The sequence below is a fragment of the Vulpes vulpes genome, chromosome 10 (genome assembly GCF_048418805.1).
Source record: "Vulpes vulpes isolate BD-2025 chromosome 10, VulVul3, whole genome shotgun sequence".
Lineage (NCBI taxonomy): Eukaryota > Metazoa > Chordata > Mammalia > Carnivora > Canidae > Vulpes > Vulpes vulpes.
The window spans coordinates 97361036-97376446 of NC_132789.1; the positions used below are offsets into that span (position 1 = coordinate 97361036).

Here is a 15411-nt window from a genome sequence, read left to right on the forward strand (position 1 = left end):
TAACATTCCTCTGCTTTCTTGATATTGATGGAAATGGTATCATTTTTTTCTTTGATGCATAGAGCATGAAAGAAGGTAAAATTTTGGGCTTAATATTTTAAAAACCTCTTGACGGTTACTGTAAGGAAAGTTGCTTTTTTATTTTTAAATTATATTTTAATTTTCAAACAGTTATTTAATGTGGCTATTCTCCAAAGAAGTACATACTGAAGGGACCCTGGGTGCCTCAGTCAGTTAAGCATCTGACTCTTGATTTCAGCTCAGGGCATGATCTCAGGGCCGTAAGATCGAGCCCCATGCTGTGTTCTATGCTGGGAATGGAATCTGCATAAGATTCTCTTTCTCAAAAAAAAAAAATTATATTAGTGAGCCACAGATATTGCTGATTTCTGTACTTGATCCCTTAAGGGCATTTGACAAAAAGTAAAGAAATGAAATAGTTCCAAATGGAGCCAAAATAGCCCATCTACATTATTCAGCATCTCACTAATGATAAACATATTGACAATCTGTGTGCAAACTCACCACTGGCAAAGGCATGAAGAGGCTACAAAACCTAAACACATTTGTGAGCCTTACTTTTTCACAGAGTGGAATTTGGGCTGAGACGTCTCCCAAGGGATGCTGAAGGATATGGTGTGAGGTCAGGTGGGAAATGGATACCAATGCTCTTTCAACCGGGTGGCATCAACCTATGGTTACACTTGGTCACAGTAGCTCAGTGTTTGGGAAGGTGTGTGGAGGCTCTTAAGCAAATTTCAGATAATTTTATCTCAAACTGTTCTCTACTACATTGTATGTAGATCATGCAAAATGATAGAAAATATGTAAGTCATGACTTTTATGTTACATCTTTGTATTTCTTATAAAGCCAATAGGCTTTTGCAATAGCACATTTTATTTAAGACTAAAATGAAAACGAAACAGACCAAAATAAAACCAAGCATGATATAATCTTAAAAAATCATTCTTGCAAGAATGTTCAAGTTATTATATGTCATGGGAAATTAATTCCCTCTGGTTACACCAGCGAGAATTGATCTTGAGCTATTTATCAAGAAAAAAGTGCAGGCTGCCAGTGGATACAGATATTTGCTTCTATGACATTTCTTTTCCCATAAATACTGGCTGTCTTAGAGTTTTGGAGTTTGCAGAAGCCATCCTTTTAAGCACTTATCCTAACACAGCTCTTCAGTTGTATGGATAGGACGTTAACCCTGTCCTGTGCCAGCACTCGGTCATTAAAGGAAGTGGCCTTCCGCGAAACATGTTCATTATTACCTGGGGCATCATCCACTAAATTGAAATGTTCTCATTATGACTATGATAGAAATTTTGCTTAGTCATTCCTCATTACTAATAGAAGATGTGTCTCATCTGAAACCTGTTTCAGATTTCACGTGACACATGTTCCTGGCTTCAAGTGAAACATGTTCCTGGTTTCACATGAAACCTGTTCCTTTGCTTTGGCCACTGTGCTATGAAAATTAAATTTGTAGTAAATTTCCATATAAGCATTTTTGCAGATGTAGTATTCTTCTACCCTTATTTTCGTGTGTCCTGATTTTTCTTAATTTTCTAGGTTATCCTTTTGGAGTGTGTGTGTACATTCATGCGCATGTGTAAATGTGTATAGACACACTTATATATATGTGTACATTTACATATATGCACACATATATCAATATATATACAGTATGTCAAGTCATTGAAGAAAGAAATAGAAAATCATCAAACATAAATCATCTGCTCTGTTTATGTTGGCCGTTGCTTTCCCTCATGTACATACGTGCACCAGGCTCCGTTTCCTCATACTCCCTAACTCCCTGTATTTACCCATTGCAACATAAACACCCCGTATTACAATTGCCTGTTTTCTCATCTGTAGCTTCTACTTTAGCGGTGGTCAAATGTTAGCATGCGTCGGACTCTCACAGAGGGCCAGTTAAACTAGACAGCCGGGACTTGCTCCCAGTTTCCGGTTCAACAGGGTTGAATCTGGGTTGGGATCCAATAATTTGCATTTTAACAAGTTCCATGTGATTTTCGTGCTACTGGTGCACAGACTATACTCTGAGAAGCATGGATTTAGTAGTTTGTTAGTTTGCTTTTCGTACAGTATCATTTGGAAGTGAACTGCAATTAGATGAGAAATTTGAGGTTTGATCCAAAATGAAAGCTGTAAAAAGCCACTACATCTTCTGTTTCCACCAATCAACTTGTCAGGTTTGAGAACCACTATCCCAAATGGTTTTAGGAGCTGAAAAGAAAGAATCTGTACCAGTTGTTCACCCCCAGGCTTCATTTTAGTGTTTCCAGGTTATAGAAGTGCTGCCAAGTGGACCTCCTGCCCAAAGCATGGTTCTTGCAATATGTGTATCTTCTGGGCATCGATCTGTTCACTTGAGATTAGGCTAACAAATCAGTGATTCTCAGGCCCTGTCCGCTCATTAAAATAATCTGGGATGCTTTTAGAAACGTGCTGTGTTGAGACATCACTTCCCCGAGGATCTGGATGGGGTCCTTGCAGGAACATTTTGTTGTTGTTGTTTTTTTAAGCTTCCCTGGTGAGTCTAATATGCAGCCCGGATTGAGAACCACTGGGTGAAGTGATCTCTCTGGGTTTTTCTAGTTCCAACTGATAGAATTTTGAGGCTTTCAAATGTTGATTGGAATCAAGACTCCTCTAATGCATGGAACACTCTGGCAGTGCCTATGACTTCTATTTCATTCTAGTTACTTATTTTTCTTCCTTTATTTCCTCCAGTGTTACTATCTCAGAGTATGGCAAAACATTTTAATTTGACTGTGCCCTCTGAGAGTTGTGAGCTAGCTCAGATCAAAATACCTTTAAAATCAAGACATCAGAATTTACTAAGGTTGGGCTCAGAAGGGCCAGATAAGAACAAAGGGGTACAAGGAAGGCAGAAAATAGGAAGGTTTCATGATCACTTGTTAGATCACCATGAAGGAAAGAAGAAAGTTTGCAGCATAATATCTAAAGTAAAATCCAGCTTTAAGAAGCTTTCCAAACACAGGATCTCCTGTATTATGGCATCTTCAGTTCTGCATAAACCTGGAAGGGAGTTAAGGGGAACTAACAGACCCCTCCAGTCCCCCTTGTATCCAACAGAGGAGGCAAGGAGAACATCAGGCTGAGTTTAAGGCTGTCAGAGTGCTATGAACAAAAGATGACTCACCCAGGCTGCTCCAGGGGCATTTTAATGTCTGAACCCAATTAGACAGTGGTGTTTAAATTTGCCTATGTCTGAGGATGACTGCAGAAGATCTGAAATGAATGTGTAACTACTCTGCAATGGTTATAAGGAAGATGAGAACCTAAACATGGTAATTGGAAATGGAGGAAATGTTCACACTATAAATAAATTCTCAGATATAAATTATGATTTGGTAGCAACAAGCACTGTACCCAGTATTCATCGGTTTATATATAGTGTTCATTTTCTGTTTGCATATATATATATATGTGTGTGTGTTTATATATGTGTAAAAATGAATTTGTATAAGTGAGAGAAGACAGAGGGTGCTATTCTTTTTCTTCTTCTTTTCTTTTTTTTTTGACACAGAGAGGAAATTTCACATCGCCAGACAGATATAAGTTCATTAAAGAAAGTACATAGTTCAAAATAATTGTAATCCCGAACACATATTGTTCTTAAATTTAGAAGAAGATAAATTCTACCTAATTGGTATTTTTTCTTATTCAGTATTTTGCACTTTGGTATAATTGAGTATTTGACAAACTTAGAAATGAACAAACAAGAGATAAATGTAGTATAGTTTAAACAGCTTTATAATATGTAAATACTGATTTACATGTCTGAAGGAGCACCATATGTCTGTTTTTGCCTGAAGTTTCCTGAGGTTGGAAAATGCCTAAATATCTTCAAATCTACTTGAAGATGGTTTTATAGGTAGAGAAATGCCCATTTTTTCTCGTTTTTCCTCTCTAAAAGCACAACTTGTTAAATAATTGGCCTACGGAATACATGCTATTTCCAAAAATCAGAGTGACCTATTTACCTAAATTAGAAGAATATTAATCAATCCACTTGGTTTTTGATAATCTATTAGTCAAGGCAATCAGTATTATTGATGACACTGTCATTCTACTCCTGGACAGATTATCCCCCAAATCGAGAACAATGAAGACAAAAAGTCTTGCTAAGAACAAGGCATGTCTTTGGAAGATATACGTTTAAAAAAAGCTATAAAATGCCATTTTTGTAAGCCTTTCAGGTTATTTTCTCATAAATGTCATGTGTGTGTATAACTATCAGTGCCTTAGTTCCTCATATTTGTTCATTGAAAACATAAATTACTTGGATAAATGCTGAGAGACTATGTGAAATCACACTATACACTGATAACATTAGAATGTGGTGCTAGTTAAGATTTTCTTTGTTGGAGAGCCCTTTACTCCATAGGATAAAGAGCATAGCGTATAATCTGAACTTTTGCTGAGGACTGCAATAAACGTAATTATTCATTTCAAAGAAAGAAATTAGGTCTACAACACTATCATATTAGCAATGCATATATTTGCAATACACAGTCATTTTTCTCATTTTTCGATCACATAGACAAAGAGAGAGCCATTTTGTCTTTTCCAAGTTTGACGCCTCCCAGTAGAGAGAAAGCAAGACTTGAAAGTGAGACCCTGTGACTCTACGTTGAGTAATCCCAACTAATTCACCCGTGACAGGTTACCAACGGTGTTCATATCCATATTTCCTACCAACTCAGCTATTATTAAAATGAACAGGAGAAAGATGATTATTACTGTCTATGAGACTCAGCAAAACAAAGGCAAAGCCTAAGGAAAAGAATAAATTTATGAACTTTCTTAAGAGCCTGTCACCTCTTGGAAATAAATGATTCTTATTAGGAGACCTTTCTCACCTGAATACTGAAAACTCTGCACAGCTGATCTTTTGCTCACGGAATGGACTTTGACAATAGAATATCAGTCTCATCTTTGTACAGAAAAAGTAACAGAAGGAATTAGCAGAATACCATAAAAATTTTTTTAAAAATCCGTTACTGAGTGAATATAAATCTAGGACTAATAGGTAGAAAATAGAAGGACACAGGCCTAGAAAGAATGTTTTCACAATTAGAGATATTAAAAAGAGACTGTCCCAGGAAACTGAATGTCCAAGGGAGAGAAAGATGATGGTGTGTGCTGATGTTCCAAGGGTCTTCAAAGACCAGACTGGAGAGTGAACTAGATGATCTAGGAATCTACGAACCCAGTCTTCCCAATGCTGTAATACTTATCTAAAATGTTAAGGTAAAAAGAAGTATTTTTTTTCCCTCTAAATAAATAGGGAGAGCAAACCTACTAACTGAAATGTTATTTTACTTTAAAAATCTTATTTGTAGAGCATATTATCTCAGTTTTTAAATTTCAAATATATCTAGAGATATATGGAGAAACATATATAAAGCTGGGCTAAGTGTGAAATCTAGATGTTTCACGATGCCACTCCCTTAGGTCCAAGTTCAATTGTCTTCTTTATGACGTACTGCAGAACTAAGTTACGCTTCCTACCATCTGTGGCCACATGAACTCATAGTTATGGACCTCAACAGGACTTCTAACAATGCTTTTCCACCTTGCTGTGCTTAGCACTGCCACACTTAGCAAAAATATAAGGGGTACCCAGTTAAATTTGAATTTCAGATAAACAATAAATACTTTTTTAGTATGTGTATGTCCCACTGAAAAATTATTTGTTGTGATCTGAAATTCTACCCAGATTTCTAAATCAGAAACTTGAAATCAGATACATATGTAAAAGTTCTCGTCAAATCCTGTTTGACTTGTTTACTTTCATAATACTTTAAAAATCCATCTAACTCTTTTTTTAACTACTATTTTAAAAAAATTATTTATTTATTTGAGTGAGAGAAAGAGTGCATGAGTGCAGGAGAGCAGGAAGGTGGGGGGCGGGGGTGCAGAGAGAGCATCTTCAAGAAGATTCCCCATAGAGCATGGAGCCCCACATGAGATGCCATCCCAGGACCCATGAGATCTTGACCTGAGCCAAACCCAAGAGTAGGAAGCTTAATGGAATGAGCCACCCAGGTGCCCCACTGTCTACTTTTCTTATTCTCACAGCCACCACCAGCTCTGGGGCAGCTGTGTCTTTCTAATTGGTTTCCTTTTCCTTCAGTCTTGGCCTCTCCAATCTGTTTTCCAAAAGCAGCTTGAGTGGTCTTCCGGAGTACTCAGGAGACAGCGTCATTCTTTTTCCTTAAAAGCATACAGAAATTTACCCTTGACATTAAAACACAGTCCAAACTCCTAACTGTGGTTGATAAAGAACTCCATGGTTGACTGCCATTCCCCTCCTCCTACTTGCTGTGAGGCCACACTCAAATGTTTTTATGCCCGATCTCACTCATCTCTGGGTATTTACCGATGCCATATCCTTTTCCTGGAACAGGTTGTCCTTTCTCTCTGCTCTCTCCTTTGGATTTCTTCTCAATTATTAGTTTCTCAGGGAAACCTGCTTTGTTCTATGAGATGCAATGTGTTCCTTCAGCTTCATTCATGGATTTTTTTTCTTACATTTGCTTGTTTAATTATTTGTTTTAACAAGTGGAATATAAGTTAATGAGGAATGGGGCCATTGCTGTATTTCCCACTGTATTTCCAGCTTCTAGAACACTCTTTGATACAAAGTAAATTTCCAATAAATAGTTGTTCACTGTGTGAATGAATGAATAAATGACTACAAAGATCCGATAACAAGGATAAGAAGGGTCCGTCTTAGACATAATTCTCTTAGGAGCTCAGGCCTATTATTAAAAAATTATCTAAATCAATCTTACAAATGCTAGTGCTTTGTCAAAAAGCATGATTGTGTTGCTCTTGGAAAGTGATCTTCTGCTATGAACATTTTGAGTTTTAGAAATGTTCTCTTCCCATTTCCCCACACCTGGTATAAAGTTATGGCAATTTAAGAATTAAGTCAAAAAACAGATAATTGTTACCATTTTCTCATTTTCCTCCAAAACTTTTCTTAAAAAAAAATGAGACTGTGCATAAAGAAAGTTATGGCAAAACAATATAAAGTATACCTTCAAGCTCACTGTCCAACCCAGACTAGGCTAGAACATCATCAGGAGTTAGTTACTTTTGGGCTCTTCCTCTTTTAAATAAACCATTTGTGGAATTACCCTGTGCCACCCAATTCCCATTGTTCTCCCCCATGGTTTTGCATCTCCTCTTTTAGCAACTTCTAATTTTGAAGCCATTCCAAGAATTCTTTTTGGGCAATTGCTACATGTTAGAATTATTCTGAGTACTGTGGAGAGCATGAAAGAGGGATAAGACATAATTCCTACTTCAAGGAGCTTAGTCTATAGGAAACAGAGAACTAACACACATGAAGCTGCTACTAGAAAATAAGCAAATTCTAAGGAAGTGCTACGGACTACAAAAGCTTATGGGAATCCGGAGAAAAGAAAAGAAAAGATCACTGTGCACCAGGATAGTTTTGGAAAGCTTTATGAAGAGGATAAAAACGAGATGAATGTTAAAGCATATCTCAATGTGGGCATTTGGAGAGGAGGAGAAAGACATTGGGAAGGGGAGAGCTGCTCTGGATGGTAGTTCAGCGCTACTGCTTTGTTTATTTTTTCCAGCTTAGAATTCTTGTCCCACTTTTTCTGGTACTGATGCTATTCTTTTTGTTACTGAAATGTCTTTTCCCCAAAGAAAAGTGGGTTCTGGAGGGGTTGCCAACAGTCACATTTAAAACCAAAGGACTTGGTCCAGGCATCCTGCCCAATGCCCCCCTGGAGACCATGATTAGCCCAAGGTTGTGACCTAGGGCAGGCTAATTCTATTCCATCCCTGGAATTGCATGTGTAACTGCTCAAAGAGAACATTTCTCTTTTCTGTTAAGTCATGACTGGTAAAATGTAAGCCTAAAGCTATCTCTGCCCACACTGTCTCTTCCCTCTGCTGTACAGAGGAAGCTTGCCTGCAGTTGAAGAAAGTGAGAACACACAGAGGAGGAGAGAGAACCACATTGTTTGAATCTCTGCAGTCTCTGAGGCCATCTGTATACCTGGATTTCCTATGTCTGGGGCCAACTCATCCCCTTCTTGTTTAAGCTCATTTGAATTGGTTTCAGTCAAATTTAACCTGATAGTGGAGTCCTGACCAAAGCAGGTACAGGTACTAGGGTACAGGGCGGATGTGGAGAAAGAAGAGGAGTGTAGGGAACGATCAAAATGGGACATTAACAATGAGACAGAGGGCACAGATCAAAAGCAATATCTGGAGGAACAAACGATGAGATCTGGTTAGAGATTGGACATAACCACTGCAGAAGAAAAAATAGCCCCAAACTGGAAATTCAGGGTATTTGTGAACTCACTGACAGAAATGGGGGTAGTTGTGATGAGGAAGTGGGTTCGAACAGACACAATAGGCAAACCATGACATGGGAGTTCCTGGTAGAGTCCGGGCTTTGTCAGTCTATGGTTTAAGCCAGATGAGCAGCACTTACTGGTACAGCAGTGCGACGAGCTACAAGACAGTAACCTAACTTTGCTTTGTGTCAGCACTCAATAGACTATGACAGAAAATGGTAATTATGCTTCCCAGAGTCATCTTTTCTTATTTATTTATTTATTTGAGAGAGAGAGAGAGAGAGAGGAAAGCATGAATGCATGGGCAGGGGGAGGGACAGAGGGAGAGAGTCTTAAGCAGACTCCGTGCTGAGCGCAGAGTCCAATGCGGGACTCCATCTCACCACCCTGAGGTCACGACCAGAATCCAAGAGTCAGACGCCCAACTGACTGCACCACCAAGGTGTCCCCCAAACTCATCCTTTCAATTATTTGTGCTTTTGTTCCACTTAAGGCCCAGGAGAGATGTAGCACAGAGCAGTGGTTCCCAAAATGCGGCCCCTTAGATCAGCAGCATCTCTATCTCCTGGGAACACTTTAGAAATGCAAATTCATGGATTCAGCCCTAGAGAAGGGGATCGGAAACCCTGGGTGGGTCCACTAACCCGTGTTTTAACAAGCCTTGTGGTCTACGCTAACGTCCACTAAGGCCTGAGCACTGCTGATGTAGAGTTTGTATGTTGGTTCCCTGGCAGGTGAGGTCACCTGCCACTTAGTGCTTTCACATTGTAAGAATAATTCCCTTAGAAAAACTCATTTTCCCTAAATCTGTTCATTCAAAAGTGGTATGTTGAGTACATTCTATCTGCCAGGCCCTGTTCTAGGCACTGTGGACACCAGGAAAAAAATCTGAAACGGTCAATCACAAAAATACCTACGTGTCGGCAATGAAACATGATGCTACGGAAGTGATTCCCCGGAGGCTTGCGTGGTGAGCATCATGAGGGGTCCCTAAGGAGACTGCATTTCATCCAAAAAAGAATGACTAAGAGTTAGTCTGGGGAAGAGAAGAGACAGCGCCATGACTTCGTTTCCTGCACGTCGTAATGAGAGAAACCTTCTCTGAAGAAGGCTTTGGTGAGGGTGGGAAAGCAGGTACGGTGCCCACTTGGGAGCAAATGGCAGGAACAGCAGAGGAGGAAGGGCTCCGGAGCTTCTGCTTTGTGGTCGGCCGAGGCTGGCTCTGCCCACGCGTGTCCCAAGCAGCAGGCGTGCAAGTTCACAGGCAGCTGCTGCTTCTCCCACGGGGGACCCCGGGCTGAGGCTGTGTCCCTCCGAAGGCCTTTCTCCTCTGCACGATCTCACTTAGAGATTTCGCTCACTCCCCAGTCACCATGGTTAGCTGCCTGAGAATGACCCCACCTCCCTGGTTTCCAGAAGATTCCCATCATCAGTGTCTTTGGGCTGCTGCCCCTGGCCAAGGCGTCACGTTAATAACAATTGCAAATACGCGATTGTTTAGTGTCAATCTGTGTCTAGTTCACTAATGCTTGCAAAATTACACAGCACCGGCTGTGGCTGCTCCCCCGCCTTTCGGTGACACGTCTCCTACTGCGTGCGGGACAGCTGACCCTGCAAGGTCACTGCCACCACACACGGCCTGCCCGTAATTGAACTCATCGTGTCTTCCCCAAACCGCCTCCCTTGCCCTCTTCTGCCTTTATCAGTGACAGCGACATTTACTGTCCCCCGAGTTCCAAGGTTTGGAGTCACCCTGGACCCCCTGGTCTTATGCTCTCACCAATGCAAGCACCAAGATTGCTTCCGGTCGCGGGGTGGGGTGGGTGGAATGCCACTCCTCCCTTCCCTTACCCTTTCTCATCCTAATCCCACTTACCTCGAAGCAGGACACATTCCACCTTATTGCAACTTTTCTCTGAAATCTAGGTTCCTTTCCCAAAGCAGCCCCAGGGCCACTGCGACTGTCTGTGTCATTCTTCTGTCTACGTCAGTCATCATCAGGCCTACTGTATTTAGCCAAGGCTGCTCTGTATTCTTTGTTGCAGCGAAATCTTTTCTTCCTAAAGGGATAGTAGTTAGAACTCCATTATATGCAAGAGGTGATCGGGAAGCTTCTCTGACTGAAGATGGGCTAAAGGAAGCACAATCCCCTTGATCTCTTCTCAGCTTCTAGGGCGGCCTGTTAGGTACCAAAAGGGACTCATCGAGGCATCTTTGAGAAGCAAAGATGTCCTGAACACAGTTAAACTCTTTGGAAAGATATGCATGTTTTCTTTACAAAGTGTTTTTTAGAAAATTTTTTTAGGGGCACCTGGGTGGCTTAGTGGGGTAAGCGTCTGCCTTTGGCTCAGGTCATGATCTCAGGGTTCTGGGATCTGAGTCCGAGTTGGGCTCCAGGCTCATGGGGAGGGGGGTCTGCTTCGCCCTTGCCCTCTGGCCCTCCCCTCCTGGCTCACGTGCAACGTCTCTCTCAAACAAATAAATACAATCTTTTAAAAACATTAAAAAAAAACAAACTTGTCACCTATGTGAACTTTCCAACCTCGTCATTTAAGCTCACACAAAGTTCTTCAGTGTCATTCCCTCATCTTGGTCTGGGCTCCTGGTATTTCCCCTGCCTGGAGTCCCTGCAATGCCCAGCATGCCTCTCTGTCAATCCAACTCTACTCTTTTTAGTCCCAATCCCACTGCTTAATGGGGTTTCTGGATTGTTCCAGCTCTCAGAAATTTTTCTGTCTTAAAATTTCTGCAGTATTCCTTTTTTTTTTTTAATTCACCCTATGCTATCTAATTTGTATCTTTTCAGGTGTGCGTTCAATTTCTCCCACTAGGTAACAGGCCACTTAAGGGAAGAATCAAGTCTTTTGTTGCTTTTTGCCCTGAGCACTAGTATAATATGCAGTCCCCGTATTTGCTTAGTGGGTATATTCTGATGATAACCCACAGCAAGAAATAATAAGTATAGGCCCATCGATCTTACTTTCATTAATAGAAGTCTCAGTTAAATATCCTGTCTTTGAAAATGTTCCTTCCGAGCAGCGTTTTTAAGTTAGGAGAATCAGACACGACTTTAATTGCAAGCATTACTTTTTTCTCCAATTACCATTAAGCCTACAACTAGCTTCTTTCATTAAATTATGTTGGAAGTAGATTCAGGGAATGACAACAGATGGCCGCGAGTGGGGAGTTCTTAGTTTAGAGTGGAAATTGTGTTTTGTCCCAGAGCCGAACATTTCAGCAAAATCACACTTAAATCATATTCAAAAGATCGTAAGAAACTTACATTAATACGTAAATCAAACGGTGTCCCTTTTTCGAGATCTCTGAGCAGGTTTTACGTGGCTCTGTCCGCCTTGGCCCCCTCATCTCCACCACTTTCTCCCCTCATTCATCTCACCCTGGCCACAGGAGCCCACTCTCAGCTCCCTGGACTGAGACATGTTGCTCCTCCTGGCCTGGTGCACTGACGCTTTTGGCCTGAATGGTCTTCCCTGTTTCTTTCCTTGATCAATTCCTGTCATCCTACGAGTCTCCGTTTGTCACCTCTCTAAGAGAGTTCTTCTCTGATCTCTCAAAATAGGTAAAGCTTCCATTTTCTGAGCTTTCATATTCCTTATCATGGCTGTGATTATATATCAACTGTGAAATAGTTTGTTTTGGTTCTGTGTTCCCCCTTAGACTGTGAGCTCTAAGAAAGAGGTCAGACACTACAAATCCCCTGCGCTGCAGTATTTTCAGTGCCCAGAATTGATGCATAACAGGTGCTTAAATGAATAAAGGAATGAACATTTTATAAAAATCTTATAAAACTTGCAGAGAAGCAAATCATTATAAAATTGTTTACATCCAGACCTTAAACTTCCTTGTCCTGTCTTGAATGGATAGGGGCAGCATTTTCTGGGTCAGGTGATTCGCATGAGACACACACACACACATGTTTATAAAGTAACTTTAACTTTCAGAAAACAAGCCCCAAACAACCAAACATTATGCGACAAAACTGCACTTGACCAACTTGAATGACTAGGGTGTGACATGAAAGCGTAAAACTATTTGTTTTGTTTAAAATTATCTACCTTAAAAAATAAAATAAAATAAAATAAAATAAAATAAAATAAAATAAATAATCTACCTTGTGCCCACTAGCATGGACAGTCATATAATTCTTATTCCCTTTATGTTCTTTTGAAAGTGCATACGGTTGGGAAAAAATTGCAAGAAAGGAGTCTCACAGCTATGAAATGCCTACACGTTGAAACCTTTTAGTACACGATTATCACTAAAGTTAATGTGTTCTCCTTCCCTGAAGGCTCCAGCAACCCCACTGATATGTCCATGACCTGTGTCTGTGTCCTTTCAGTCTTGAATTACCCTGCTGAGTCAGACAATTGGAGAACAAATTAGCCCTAACTGCAGAGGAGATTTTTTTCTGATATAAAATCTGACCTTAAAAAACCCAAGCCTTGAATATCTTTCTATCAGGATGCTAAAGTTCACCAAATTTGCATGAAAGGATCCAAGGTTTCATACACTCTTACTCATATTTCCTCCACTGGTCTTGTCTTAAAACTTGAACAGGTACCGGACCCAACTGGTCTGTCAGTCCATTTACCAGGATAAATCATTATCCAATTCATGGGAAGGGTGAAGAGGAAATCTAATTCTTTTCTGGAACAGCTTTCAAACCCATGGATGCTCCCCTGTTATTTCTTCTACGCACCTGTCCTTGTTTCACCACCTCCCATCCAATCAGACAAGCAATAGTATGAATAAATGCTATGTTTCGAGGGCAGGTGTCAAACGCACGCCTAACTCACAGCGGGCAGAAATGCATGTGGACGGCCCCAGGCCTTTCTCTACAGTGACTGACCTGCATATTCTTAAATTATCAGACCCGTCATGGTAGGTGGCAGGAGGCTTCTGCACAGAATTATTCACCTGGAACCCAGCAGCATCCGCATACTTGCCACCTTCTGCTCCTGCCAATATATCAGTGCTGGAATCTGCCTCTGAAAGTCTTTTCTGGATCGTTTCATAGTGGCCAAGGCGATGCGAGAGCTGCAGATCCCTGGGCTGGTATTCGCCTTCCTCGCGCTGCCTTGAGGCTCTCTTCACCTCGAAGGCTCCTGCTGGCAGGGAAAGTCTGCATTCCTGGTACCTTGTGCCTTTTCCTCTGCAGAGCTTTGAGGAGCAGCTCTCGCATTCAATCAGCTCCTGTTGCTTTTTACCTTCGGGTTGCACATCTACCAGGGCCGTTCCGTTAGGAGCGCAGGACGCACCCGCGTTTCCACATGGCTTGTTGCTATTTCTCCTTCTTCTTCCCTCCCGTCGGAATTGAACTTGGGCTCTTCTCTTTGCCTGAATCCAGTGAGTCTCGTCTGTGGAAGATGAATCTGAAGAATCTGTGTAGTGCTCGCTCCCCCTGGGGCTTGTGATTTGGAGGTGAAAATCCGTTCTTCTCCCTCTTATTTGTGCTTCTGCATGCTCGTATCTCTCAGAGGCCCTCCTCCTCCTCCTATGCCTCTGTTTTACTGACTTCTTACCAGACTCCCTCCTAGCAGGGCTCAGCCCCATGACAGGGGTGCATTGCTCAAATGCATCTTCTGACATGTCATGCAAGATGGCAGATCTAGACAAAGCAGCAGGCAAAGGATGGGAGATGGGGATGGAGAGGAGAGCCATGGGAAAACAGAGAGAGAGAATGATGAAAATGACAGCATGGACCAGAAGTTGGTAAATAAAGATCAAATGAAGAAAATGCACTAAACAGGGGAAAATTAAGCCAGTATAAATTGTCCATGGATAATGTAAGGCAGAAGCAAGAGCCACAGTCTAGGGATATACAAGAGGAATACGGAACATTGGTCTAAACAATATAAAATAGGATCATTTGCTGAGCACTTACCTGCAGATGTCTTGAGTGGATGGACAGACGGACAACCGTGACTGGCTCCTGGGAGCTGTCCCTGTTGTTGGGCTGCTCGCCTGGAGAAACAAGTTAGATAATTTGGCATCTTGGTTAAGGTAATACATGGTCGATATCTTGCTTTTTTTCCACATATTTAAAAAATTACAGCAAACGTGGCTGCCGGTCATGTTGCTCACAGGGCAGCTCACAACATATAGGAAGTTAGAGGGCTCGTTTTGCAAAAGTAAAACTTGTTTGAGGAACTTGGAACAGCTGAAATGCTGTACCACTTTGCTGTTGCTACATTTATGAGAGAGGAAGATGATTCCACAAGTTTCTGTTCTATTTACTGTAAACATCTAAGTGGAATGGCTCATTTGCCTTGGAAACAATGGGTGACACTTGAATATTCCATAATACGAAGAATATAAAGGCTGTGATCCGCCAAGAATGCTAATAATCTCGGAAGCCTAAATAATCAAGTAGCCACTAGACTGCTAGAGGCTGCCTGGAATTCACATGAAGTCACAGCAAGGCCGTAGGAGATCACGTATTTGAAAACGTTTTTGTGCTATTTAAAAGCCTACAGTTATTGCTATTATTATTTCATCACCGCGACTAATAAAATCCATCCATCACAACGTTATTGACCTTTCGTACCTCTTAACCTTGTGATCACACTGAGCTCGACTATAACAGAACCCGAACTAATTCAGATTGTGAGCACAGAGTTGAGCACATCTCACCGAACTCCTGCCTTTGAAACGCAGCATTTTCTTCACGGAGTTTGGCTTCTTTGGCCTGTTGTATTTACTACAGATGATGGTGATAAATCAAAAGCTAGAACGTACTGAGAGTTGGCTGCGTGCCCGGCATTGTGCTGTGGCCTTATCAACTGCCTCTTAAATCCTTACAGTAATCTCACGAGTGGGAAATAGTAACTGTTTGGAGTGAACAGTACGTGCCAAGCACTGTCAGTGAATTTCCATTTGTCTGTTCATTAATCTTCACGAGAAGCGAGTGTGTTAAATGCTGTAATTATTTTCATGTTTTCAATAAGGAAACCGAGCAGTTGGTGCTGCTTCTTATGA

At 41.2% G+C, this 15411-nt stretch overlaps 1 protein-coding gene across 4 annotated transcripts in view; it reads right to left on the bottom strand.

The window, feature by feature from the left end:
* Positions 1-15411, bottom strand: part of MARCHF1 (membrane associated ring-CH-type finger 1) — an 800787-nt gene that overhangs the window by 70518 nt on the left and 714858 nt on the right. For 2 of the 4 annotated variants that reach the window (XM_072724981.1, XM_072724982.1), the window contains 2 exons: positions 14318-14397; positions 13283-14041 (listed from right to left, as the gene is read on the bottom strand). In XM_072724981.1, coding sequence (XP_072581082.1) covers positions 13283-14041; positions 14318-14397 — 839 coding nt within the window. The remainder of the gene's footprint in view (positions 1-13282; positions 14042-14317; positions 14398-15411) is intronic. The other 2 variants (XM_072724983.1, XM_072724985.1) reach the window with 1 other exon arrangement.